The sequence below is a fragment of the Poromitra crassiceps genome (assembly GCF_964638095.1).
Source record: "Poromitra crassiceps genome assembly, chromosome: 25".
In the NCBI taxonomy this organism is placed as follows: Eukaryota; Metazoa; Chordata; class Actinopteri; order Beryciformes; family Melamphaidae; genus Poromitra; species Poromitra crassiceps.
Genome location: NC_139649.1, coordinates 17,060,417 through 17,073,395, shown reverse-complemented (window position 1 = coordinate 17,073,395; position 12,979 = coordinate 17,060,417). Strand labels below are relative to the sequence as shown.

The 12,979-nt window shown below is 46.6% G+C and overlaps 1 protein-coding gene across 1 annotated transcript in view; it reads right to left on the bottom strand.

Annotated features, from left to right (window-relative positions):
* ptprt (protein tyrosine phosphatase receptor type T) overlaps positions 1–12,979 on the bottom strand; it is a gene marked incomplete at its 3' end in the record, with an annotated part of 413,231 nt that overhangs the window by 266,639 nt on the left and 133,613 nt on the right. The window contains exon 10 of the mRNA XM_083660558.1: positions 10,406–10,515. Within this exon, the coding sequence (XP_083516684.1) occupies positions 10,406–10,515 (110 nt within the window). The remainder of the gene's footprint in view (positions 1–10,405; positions 10,516–12,979) is intronic.

Here is a 12,979-nt window from a genome sequence, read left to right as displayed (position 1 = left end):
AAGAGCAATGCATCCATGGGTAATGCCTACTGTGGCTAATATTAGCCGCTAGTTAGTTATGTTACATGGCAGTAAAACGCCACTGAATGACCAAATTGATAGAACTTTTAACCGTTTCCATACGGATCACCAGCGTTAGTTTGTTGTTTATAACGTGGCTAATAACGTTTTCTATGATATCTATCTCGGATACACTGAGAATACTGGGAGGCGGGTCATAGCGTCTCTGTCAATGATTTGATTTGACAGTTCTGGGCACTATCGTTGGTGTTGGCCAATCCTGGCGTGTTCCACCCCCAAATCCAGTGGTGTAGGCAGACAAACAGACAGGCAGGCAGACAGACAGGCAGACAGACAGACAGACAGACAGGCAGACAGACAGACAGACAAGACAGACAGACAGACAGACAGACAGATAGACAGACAGGCAGGCAGACAGGCAGGCAGGCAGGCAGACAGACAGACAGGCAGGCAGACAGACAGACAGGCAGACAGACAGGCAGACAGGCAGTGTGAGGGAGTAAATGAGGTCAAGGAACTGAAAGCCATGCTAAATATAGCTTCTTATTGACAGAATGAAAAACAATACAGAGAGAGAGGGGGGGGAAGATTTATAGAGGTATGGATGATATCGACTGAGTCTTCACTAACAATATCTAGTCTCTGCCTCTATTTTGTCTTTCTCTCACTCTGGTTTCCTTCTGTCTGTCTGTCTTCCTGTCTGTCTGTCTGTCTGTCTTCCTGTCTGTCTGTCTGTCTCCATGTCTGTCTGTCTGTCTGTCTGTCTGTCTGTCTGTCTGTCTGTCTGTCTTCCTGTCTGTCTGTCTGTCTGTCTGTCTGTCTGTCTCCATGTCTGTCTGTCTGCCTGTCTGTCTGTCTATCTGTCTGTCTTCCTGTCTGTATGTCTCCATGTCTGTCTTCCTGTCTGTCTGTCTGTCTGTCTGTCTGTCTGTCTCCATGTCTGCCTGTCTGTCTGCCTGTCTATCTGTCTGTCTTCCTGTCTGTCTCCATGTCTGTCTTCCTGTCTTCCCGTCTGTCTGTCTGTCTGTCTGTCTGTCTGTCTGTCTGTCTGTCTGTCTGTCTGTATGTCTGTCTGTCTGTCTGTCTGTCTCCATGTCTGTCTGTCTGCATGTCTGTCTGTCTGTCTGTCTGTCTGTCTGTCTGTCTTCCTGTCTGTCTTCCTGTCTGTCTGTCTGTCTGTCTGTCTATCTATCTGTCTGTCTTCCTGTCTGTCTGTCTGTCTCCATGTCTGTTTGTCTGTCTGTCTCCATGTCTGTCTGTCTGTCTGTCTGCCTGTCTGTCTGTCTGTCTGTCTATCTGTCTGTCTTCCTGTCTGTCTGTCTGTCTGTCTGTCTATCTGTCTGTCTTCCTGTCTGTCTGTCTGTCTGTCTGTCTGTCTGTCTGTATGTCTCCATGTCTGTCTGTCTGTCTGTCTGTCTGTCTTCCTGTCTGTCTGTCTGTCTGTCTTCCTGTCTGTCTTCCTGTCTGTCTGTCTGTCTGTCTGTCTGTCTCCATGTCTGTCTGTCTGTCTGGATTTCAGTCTGATACGTCACCGACCCAGAGAGGGTCGGTGACGTATCAGACTGAAAACAAACATTGCCTGAGATGAAAGAGAGTTGAGAGGCGGGCCATAGCGTGTTGATGATTTGATTTGACAGTTCTGGGGACTTGGGCATTGGCTAATCCTGGCACTTGTATGGCATGTTCTGCCCCCAAATCCAGTGGTATTCAGCGTGTTCTGCTGCTATGCGAGTGGGATCCGTAGAGAACCGAGGAACTGGCTGCCTCCGCGCATACTGCTGTTTCAAAGCCGAGTGCTGCCTGCTGGCTTGGAATGTCCGAGGGGCCGGGGTAAGACCTGAGGGGCCGAGGTAAGACCCGAGGGGCCGAGGTAAGACCCGAGGGGCCGGGGTAAGACCTGAGGGGCCGAGGTAAGACCCGAGCCGGGGTAAGACCCGAGGGGCCGGGGTAAGACCCGAGGGGCCGAGGTAAGACCCGAGGGGCCGAGGTAAGACCCGAGGGGCAGAGGTAAGACCCGAGGGGCCGAGGTAAGACCCGAGGGGCCGAGATAAGACCCGAGGGGCCGAGGTAAGACCCGAGGGGCCAGGGTAAGACCCGAGGGGCCGGGGTAAGACCCGAGCCGGGGTAAGACCCGAGGGGCCGGGGTAAGACCCGAGGGGCCGAGGTAAGACCCGAGGGGCCGAGGTAAGACCCGAGGGGCAGAGGTAAGACCCGAGGGGCCGAGGTAAGACCCGAGGGGCCGAGGTAAGACCCGAGGGGCCGAGGTAAGACCCGAGGGGCAGAGGTAAGACCCGAGGGGCCGAGGTAAGACCCGAGGGGCCGAGGTAAGACCCGAGGGGCCGAGGTAAGACCCGAGGGGCAGAGGTAAGACCCGAGGGGCAGAGGTAAGACCCGAGGGGCCGAGGTAAGACCCGAGGGGCAGAGGTAAGACCCGAGGGGCCGAGGTAAGACCCGAGGGGCAGAGGTAAGACCCGAGGGGCAGAGGTAAGACCCGAGGGGCCGAGGTAAGACCCGAGGGGCCAGGGTAAGACCCTCGGGGCCGGGGTAAGACCCTCGGGGCCGGGGTAAGACCCGAGGGGCCGAGGTAAGACCCGAGGGGCCGAGGTAAGACCCGAGCCGGGGTAAGACCCGAGGGGCCGAGGTAAGACCCTCGGGGCCGGGGTAAGCCCCTCGGGCCGGGGTAAGACCCGCGGACGTTAACGTTATTCAGGGAATGTGAGTTAAAGAGCTAGTTACATGTCTTTGCATTCTACATTAAATTAAGACATTACCATTTGTTTTATTTTGTATGTTGCATACTTATTGGCCAATTAACATTTATGGGCTAGAAAAGTCTGCCCATGTAGGCACTAGGCAGCCATTTTGCTTGCTTAGAACTTTCTTCTTGCAATGGAGATTCATTGACATGTCATGATATGATTGGTTGAAATGGGGTAGAAATTTGAAAGTTCTGGCTGATGTCAGCAGTTATGAATGAAATCCTGAACAATTAACTTTTGAACGTGATTTGATTTTTGTGATTTTTTTTGCATACATTATTAAATAGGCACACTGAATACCCAGGGATGTGATCTAAAATAGAAAAAAGTCATTTTTAATTTCAGCTCAACTTTAAAGGGATTCCCAGGCCAGCGTGGAAATATAATCACTCCACGTGGTCCTGGGTCTACCCCATGGCCTCCTCCCAGCTGGGCCTGCCTGGCAAACCTCCCTGGGGAGGTCACCAGGTGTCATCCTTACTAGATGCCCGAACCACCTCAACTGGCTCACAGGTGACCAAGCTTCTATCCCTAAGGGAGATGCCAGCCACCGTCCTGAGAAAACCCATCGGTGACGAGAGGAACAAAGATCGACCGGTAGAACAAGAGTTTTGCCTTTTTTATTTTCACCAAATTCTCTCCTTATAGTATCGTTTTTGAAACAGCGGAGGCACTCAGACAGAAGATGTATAGTTTTTGAGAGGGCTTAGAAACAGCGGAGGCACTCAGACAGAAGATGCGATTGTGGAATTATCAAGCCGTACTTCCTCATTGGGGGAGGCTTGTGTCCCCTTCGGATCTCTCTCATCCAGATGTTTCCTTTGATCCTCAACAGCCACAATTACAGTAATACATACAACAGATAAGCTCATCATTATTACAGCAACACATACAACCGATAAGATAATCATCATTCGCACACTAATGAATTCACAAAATTCTCTCCATTTAACAAAAACCGTTTGACAAGGACACATTCATTTTCGCTTTGTCGCCGGACGCGTTTTATCTCCTCTCCCAGCAGCTCCCTCGTTCTCCTCGTCCTCCTTATCGCTCCTCACAATTCTCCACCTCCGCCCATCCATCTCTCCCCTCACTCCCCCCCCCCCCCATTGTCCGGGGTGTAATTCATCTGAGAGCGAGGGACACGAAGGAGAGAAAACAGAGAGAACAGAGGAGGAGAGCAGACTGTGTCCCCTTAGATGTTGCAGATGATGCCTTTAATCTCGTCAATAGCTGCAATTATAGTAATTATCCCTAATGGCGCGGCATCGTGCGGAGGCTGTGATGCAGCACACGACCCAGGTTCATGCTAATGAAACCTGCACAAAACAAGACCAAATGGATGACGTCTGTGGACAAAGGAGAGTGTTTGTCAAACTCCAGGTCAGAGACGGGATGTAACTACGTACAAATACTTTGTTCCTGTACTTAAGTAGGATTTTCAGGTATCTGTACTTTACTGAGTATTTTTCTGACAACTTTTTAATTTTACTCCTTACATTTTCAAAACAGGCTAGTTACTTTAGTTTGAATGCACGACAGACAAAAACGATGTAACGTTGTTTGTCTCTCTCGTCTCACCCTCTCCCAGCTTTGACGCATGATGTTTACAAAAAGCTACTTGAATTACAATAACTGGACTTCACTTCTACTGTTGCATTTTGAAACTCTGGCTCGGGATAAGTTTCCAAACTACAGAGGTTAGGAAAAGTCCAAAACGTGGCACAAGAAAGCTCAGCAGCCCAAAAATATAAGAAGAAAGAAGAAAGGAGCTTCTTGGGTACTTGTAGCAAGTTGAACGATGGAGTCGAGTGTTGGAGGAGGCTGTTTCCAAACCGTGAGACATCCTCGAGTTTTATAATGATGGAAGAGTCTAAATTGATACAAAAATGAATTTCAAAGTGAGCCCGCTTCCCAAAGAAACAAAGGGATTGTAATCTCACTTCATGGGAAGATGAAGTATGACTCAATGGAACACCATATTCATATATAATGGCAATTTGATTCTGAGTGATGAAGAGCTGACATGTTAACTATAGCTAGCTAGCTTTTAGCTAAGCCTGCTGCCTGCTGGCTGTAACATTTGTCGGGCTCAAAACACCACTGAGTGACAAAACATTTGCTCGTTACCAATTTTGAATCGCGCTGATCAGTTTTGAAATAGTACCAGTTCACATGTGAACTAGTAAAAAAAAAAAAATTTAATTTCAGAAATCTGGTCACTTAGGCTTAAAGGCCCATTCCGTTGGTTTTGGCGAGAAATAAATGTGCACAAAGTGTTTATTATTGGCACTGAGTGAATGCGCCTTGACGTCACTTAAAAATGGCGACCAAGGGCGTTTCTCTCCGACCAGCCGTTCAGAAGATACATGGAAAACCGCAGTTTCGAAGTGGATAGCATCTCCCGCCACAGCTAGAGGATGTGACGTCTCGCGCGTTCACGTCGAGCTTGCCTCTTGTCCTACGCTAACAGGAAATGGCTGAAGTAGCTTTTAACGTTACGCTCGTCGCTAGCTGCTAGCTAAAGGAAACAACAAACACAGACTCCAGAAAAAGTCCAGACTAAATAAATAAATATTTATCTAATGAAGCCCGTCTGGCCAGACAGCAGCAATGTGACCGACATCGGGGCGAAACTAGAGTCAGGACTGTGTTTTCGGTTCATGAAGGGAACTTGCTGCTTGTAGCTAGTGTAATGTGGTTTTGACCAGATAACGTTAGCTGCTTGCTAATGGATTTTCAAGATTCAAGATTTTTACTGTCACTCCGTAGTACAAGTATCTGACCACCTGGTCAGAAACTCTGCTAACATTACCGTCTTGTGTTAAGTAATGCAACCCTAACGTTACTACCGTTATGCTTATGGTCATGGAACATTATTGTTTGACTGCATTTAGCTGCGGTGGTGATTCGTTAGCTTGATGCTATACGCGGCTAACTAATAGATTTAGCTATATTTATAGAAATTACCACCAGCCCCACTAATAACGTTACTGTGTTGTGTTGATAATGAATCTAACAGTCGGAAATATGCCTAACGTTAGCCTACTGTCTGTTATGCTTACGGTACATTGTTTGACGGTAGGCTACCGTACATACAGGGGGAGCAGGCTATTTCCTGGCTTGTGCTAACATGAGTATCCACTTCCCGCAGCCAGCAGGCTCTGACTGCAGTGGGACTGCACATACTAGTAATGTTAGCTTGATGCTAATCGCGGCTAACTAATATTAATTTACATTTATAGAAATTACCACCAGCCCTACTAATAACGTTACCGTCTTGTGTGGATAATGAATTTAACAGTCCTAAATATGCCTAACGTTACTGTTATGCTTATGAAACATTGTTTGATTGTTCAGTTTGGTCAACTCCAGGCATTACCGTACATAAGGGGAGCAGGCTATTTCCTGGCTTTTGCTAACATGAGTATCGACTTGCCCGCAGCCAACGCAAGCCAAAACACGACCAAACATGCCACAATAACGTCCCCTAATTCATCCAGAATCCTTCCTGGGCATCTCGAGGCTGATCTGACCGATAAATTGTCCAGGTTGCCGTTTTCAAGTGACTTTTATGAGTTAACGTTACAAAGCAACAAACAGCTCTGCTGTTGCCAGGCAACTACTTGTGCGCGTGCGAGTATGGTGCCCGCGCGTCAGCTCGTTCACACGCTGCCTGCAGTTACACTAACAGCCACCGGCGTCAGTAATAGTGAGTTTTGACGGATTGGGCCTTTAAGGCTCTCAATGCGGTTCTCCGTGGATGCGGGCATACAAAAATGAGTCAATCCAATCTGTAGCTCAAACAACAGCCATCTGCTCTACTTCCTCGTACCAGTGACATCACTGGTACGAGGAAGTAGAGCAGCTCCTGAAGCTGAGGCCCTGAGACAGTGATCTTTTTTTATTTTGTTATGCTGTTTTTCACACTATATGAGCTGGTTGACAAGTGAATAGATACTCCATGCTGCCACTCTCTCTCTCACACACACACAAGGGAGCTGGAAGATGGGTGCTGAGGGTGCTGCAGCACCCCCTGGTGGCAAGAGATGGGATTTTTGAAATTGTTGGATTTGGCTGTCTTGTGTTTATAGCACCAACAAAATGCATTAAAAAACAGTTTGTGCTTCCCAGCTCTAATCTTATTTCATACGCTCTCTCTTCAAAAGTGTTTGATTTTCATCATAATCTGGTTTTCCTTAATAATAATAATAAGTTCAGTGTTTATGCCTGTGTTGCTGTCTGTTGTAGTGTAAAACGACTAAAGGGAGAGCAGGTGCTTACATGAAAGTGAGTGAGAAAAGGAGAAGATACTGAATAATGACATCACAACAGTATAATCCCAATTTAAAATTAAATATTCTTCTAAATATGGATGAAAGTCCAAAAAACGTAAAATTTTCTTTGACGCTGCCCTTGCGGGCAGCCCCCAGAATCCCTTCCTTACAGCACCCCCTATACCTAAAAGTACTTCCAGCGCCACTGCGCACACACACACACACACACACACACACACGCGCACACACACACACACACACACACACACACACACACACACACACACACACACACACACACACACACACACACGCGCACACACACACACACACACACACACACACACACAGACAGTTGAAAACACTTTCTGTCACTCGCTAAATCGATCATTTACTTTCTCTCTTACACTAACTTACTCCAGGGGACACAGTCCCTCGCTTGCTATTTCAGTCTCTCTCAGACACACGGACGGGCACACACGCATGCACACACACACACGACACACGTACACATGACACACGTACACACACACACACACACACACACACACACACACACACCTCCTTGATGCAGTGATGGAGGAGGCAGACAGGAGACAGAGGACGGGTCAATAATTCATTAGACAGAGGGTTCAACTCCACTTCAACCTGAATAACTGTCTATACACACACCCACATACACACACACACACACACGCACACATGCACACTCTCGCACACACACACACACACACACGCACACTCTCGCACACACTAACGTATCTCGTTCCCTCTCTCTTTTTAACTCACACACTCACTAGGGCTGCCAAGGGATTTCTCTCTCTCTCTCTCTCCTTCTCGGTATCGGGGTGAATAGATAATTATTGAATTTTCTTTTCATTTTCTTCTCTTTGAGTTTTTGGCTAAGGTAGGTGACGATTAGCCTGGTAAACCAGCGCGTCACGTGAACTCACATTTCATTTGGTTCTGCGTATGCGTTCGGATCCAGTCAAACCCAAATCCACTCGGGAGAATGGCAAAAACATGTTTTCCGCCGAGAAACTCTGCGGTTGCGGCGATACTCCTGTACTTGTTTACTTGTTGTTATTGAGTCTATTTCTGCAATAACTGCACTTTATGGCTGTTTAAACTAGACAAACGCTGACATGACTCCTCGAGCTGGACAGGCAGGGAGGCGGCCATTATTGTTTTGTTAGTGCAGTGCTAGTGGCGTTCCTGATTGGCCAACTTGCGCTGTCAATCACAGCGCAGTCGCTGATTGGCTCTTCCGCTTTGCAGCTTCTGCTTAACACCCTCCCAGGCTTTGGGGCCAGACAGTCTCGCAGAACCAAATGAAATGTGAGTTCACGTGACGGGCTGGTTTACCAACCAGGCTATAGGTGACGATGCAAATGACGTGAAAGAAACGTGGAGATCTCTTTGGTCATGGTGGCTACAAAAACGCTCGTCTTGCATCGCGCAGTGAGAGAGGTTCAAAGACTGCTGTTTGCCACAGTCTGCTACCAAAGATCGCCTATATAGGACGAATAGAGAGCTGCAGGAATGAGTCTGTAAGTATACTTCCGGGTTCTTCAGTGGAAAAGTCTATGGGTTTTAACATGGGGGTTTCACTGCAATGCATAAAATAAGGTCTGTGGTTATCAAAAGTTTGTGGGAACGCGAATGATAATCAATGATAATCTTCACAAACGTGAATAACTTTTATGACTTTTGTAAATGCGTCTTTTTTAAACGCTTCAAAATGCATACAAGTTATTCATGTTTGTGAAGAGTATCATGCTGAACCCAAATTTGCGTTCCCATAAACTTTTGTTAAGCACATACCTTATTTTATGCATTTAAGTGAAATCCCCATTCTAAAACCCCATAGACTTTTCCACTGAAGAACCAAATGGCGGCGGCGATTTCTGAATAAAGCCTACAAAAAGACGTCATCCCTGCGGTACTTTATTCTGACAGTGTCAGAAATGTAGTGTGGCAATCTCACAATGTGACTGCAGCATGAAACAATGTGACTGCAGCATGAAACAATGTGACTGCAGCATGAAACAATGCACTGACATTACTCCAGTAAATGCTAAATGCTAGTAGCTAGATGCTAATAATTACGCTACCTCAAGCTCTCTTGGCAAAATTGGAATCCCCATGTTTGCCTCTTTTCCCCACGACCGGGGCCACATTCTCCTCCTCCTCTTCTTTGGATGTTTTTCCACTAAGCTTCATGTTGGCATCTTTACCAGACAACTGTGGTGTGAGGCCTGGCTCCAGGTCCGGCTCCAGCCCTGGCTCCAGGCCCGGCTCCAGGCCCGGCTCCAGGCCCGGCTCCAGCCCTGGCTCCAGGCCCTGGCTCCAGGCCCGGCTCCAGGCCCGGCTCCAGGTACGGCTCCAGCCCTGGCTCCAGGCCCGGCTCAAGGCCCGGCTCCAGGCCCGGCTCCAGGCCCGGCTCCAGGCCCGGCTCCAGGCCCGGCTCAAGGCCCGGCTCCAGGCCCGGCTCGGCTCCAGGATGAAGTGACTGAGGGGGCAGTTTTTTCCTCACCAAAAATTCCCCTAAATTTGGAGCATTATTGCACCTGCTTGCCGACAGGCTAGCATGATATCGCTGGTATCAAAGGATTTCTTAGTTCTTCTAGTTTCATATGAGCCCATGATCTTCACTCTAGCTTTAAAAATGAGCCCGCTACAGCCTTTGAAAGACAGCAAAGTTGTGCCGTGAGAAGTAGAAGAGGAATTCAACTGTGGGGCAGGAAATACAACTGAGGGGGCAAAGCCCCCACAAGCCCCACCCCCCCGTGTGGTGCACACTGATGTATAGCTAGACGCGCGCTGCTGACATTTAATTCTTGTCTATTGACTGCTGATTGACAGGTATTGATGGAGAGAGTATATTGATATTAGTATACTTGGTGCATAAAGTATACTTGAGTATATAAGTATACTTGCATAAAAGTACACTTGGTCTTTACTTAAGTTTACTTAATAAAATAAACTTGAAGTATACTTCTTTTTGCTAAGGGATGTCCTGGTTTTCAACACTCACTACCAAATTACGCCAGTTTCCACCACAAGTAAAATAATAATAATATGTTCCGTCATGTGGAATGAAGTTGAGTGAATCTCCATATGAGAAAAAAGTGTGGCATGAGAAATAGACTTATAGGGCTTCATATGGGTGAGAAGCAGACAGAAACCAGCACCTGCAGGACTCCAAAATACAGCCAAAGTTGCATAGCGGATAGATCATGAGAAGAGGGATCACTCTGGCCCTAAAAAAAATATGTATTTTTCTGGCAGATGCTATTTGCACCCGGGTGTAAACAGTGTGCGTGCGTGTGTGTGCAGACTGACCTCGTACAGAGTGATGACTCCGTTGGTCTCGTTGGGAGCTTTCCACTGCATGAAGATCTTCTCCTGATACGCCGTGTTCTGCACAGACTCCATGGGCACCGAGCCTGGCACTGCACACACACACACACACACACACGGGGACAGCAGACGTTACACTCTCAGCTCCATTAGTAGTAGTAGTAGTAGTAGTAGTAGTAGCATTGCTGTCATTATCGAGTACAACTAATACTTGGACAATACACTAAATTGCAGTTCATGCCAATAAAATGTGTTGAAGGGAGTCACATTTAACTGAGAGTTTGAATATTGCTGTTCTTCAAAAGATATCATGCCAATCACTTCTCCTGTCTCCTGTCACTTAGATGAGTAATGGGCTTCGGGAACCCTCACAGAGTGTACATTTCAGCCATCGAATATGCAGACGTATCTCAGCTTCCTGGTCAGAGATGGCGTTTTTGGTGAAAACGACCTACATTCAAGTGTCGATCTAAAGAACGAAGAAGGCAGAAACAAACTTTTCCCCACATAAAGTAGAGAGGTTTTGTTCTGTCTTTTGGGATATTCATAGAAGAAAATATTCTGTGGCTCCCAGAGAATCAGCGAAAAAGGTCAGAAACCCTGGCGGACATAAAGATGTCCCAAGCACACTGTTCACCATAAAGATGTCCCAAGCACACTGTTCACCATAAAGATGTCCCAAGCACACTGTTCACCATAAAGATGTCCCAAGCACACTGTTCACCATAAAGATGTCCCAAGCACACTGTTAAACGTGTTCAAACTGTTCAACGTGAAATATTTAAAAAAGCCTTCATTAAGAATCATGGATCTACAAATCAACACGTTTCAGAGTGAATCACTTCTATTCATACCAATACAACTAACTCTACAAGCACTGCTGCCATGTGAGGCTGATCATTTCATCATCTCAAGAGTTGAGCAGTGAGTTAAGATTAAGGGGCGGCTGTAGCTCAGGAGGTAGAGCAGGTCGTCCACTAATCGCTTTGGATAAAAGAGGTCGGTGGTTCGATTCCCGCCTCCTCCGGTCTGCGTGTCGAAGTGTCCTTGGGCAAGATACTGAACCCCAAACTTGCTCCTGATGGTGTGCCAGCACCCTGCGTGGCAGCCTGCCGCCATTGGTGTATGAATGGGTGAATGTACCTAGGCTTTGGATAAAAGCGCTATATAAATGCAGGCCATTTACCATTTACCAAGCTTTAAGCAGTGAGTTAAGAGTTAAGCAGTGAGTTAAGCGGTGAGTTAAGAGTTAAGCGGTGAGTTAAAGGGATAGTTCGGTTTGTTTGAAGTGGGGTCCTATCAGCTAGTTCGATACACTAACTTAATTAGGTACAGTGTTCTGGAGGCTGGGCGCATTGTGGAACGAGACCGCGCACTCAGCGCCGCAGCCAAACCAGCCTTTTCTCTGTAAGTACGGGGGGTCAACAACTAAAACGTAATTTAGCCACCTAAAACAACGCCCACCTAAACAAATCGATATCTGTGTGTACATGCACGCTCTATTTTGAAAATTTTCAGCGCTTTACTTTTCCGCAAAACAGCAGTTTCATTCGGCACTGCTTTTTCTCCCAACCGTACAACTACCGTATTCCTCCGCTAAAAGCCAGCACAGAGCACAGAGCCGCGGTTTACAAAACAGGAAGGCTTAGAAGAGAGATAAAACACTGACTTACTTTAGAGACAACAAGTCACAGTTACATGGAGGTAAGAGGGAGTGGAGGGAGGAAAGAAAAAAGGAAAGGGAGCCAAACTGCATATTGGATTTGAGTTCATTTTTGCCCATCGTTTGATGATATTATTTCAGAGGGTAGAAATACTTCAGAAGCTGCTGCCTAGAAATATTGAGTTAGTCAAAATCACAATAATATTGCTGCTGGCTGCACAAAACCTCCTCATGACGGACGTTCAGCATTATTAAATATGACACGCTATTCCATTCTATTAAATATGACACGGTAGTCCATTAGATTCCTTATATTGTGAGTTTGGGCTCTTCTTTATGAGGTTACGCTGGCGAGTACACACAGAAACAATCAGATTGCCCAGTGCTTTCTGAAAACAAACGTCAAAGTATTGCCAATTTGCCAGCTAGCGTTGGAGTTGAGACCATCTAAACCGAGATCGAGACCAAGACTGTCTGTCCACAGAAAAAGAAAGAAAGAAAGAAAGAAAGAAAGAAAGAAAGAAAGAAAGAAAGAAAGAAAGAAAGAAAGAAAGAGAAAGAAAAAGAAAGAAAGAAAGAAAGAAAGAAAGAAAGAAAGAAAGAAAGAAAGAAAGAAAGAAAGAAAGAAAGAAAGAATTGTCCTGCTGGCCAGGTCACTATTAGTGATGTCATAATGTCACCGATGATGTAATAAATCACTGATTATGTCACACACAGTGATGCGGTCTGATGGCCGACTTACTATAGTGATGTCATATCACGGACAATGTCATAATGATGTCATAATGTGGGGTGTATTATATTCTATGTGACTTCACTATCATGATCATGATGTCACTCAAGCAACTGTGATGTCATCGGCGATGATGTTCCAAGAGGGTTCCCTCTGTGAC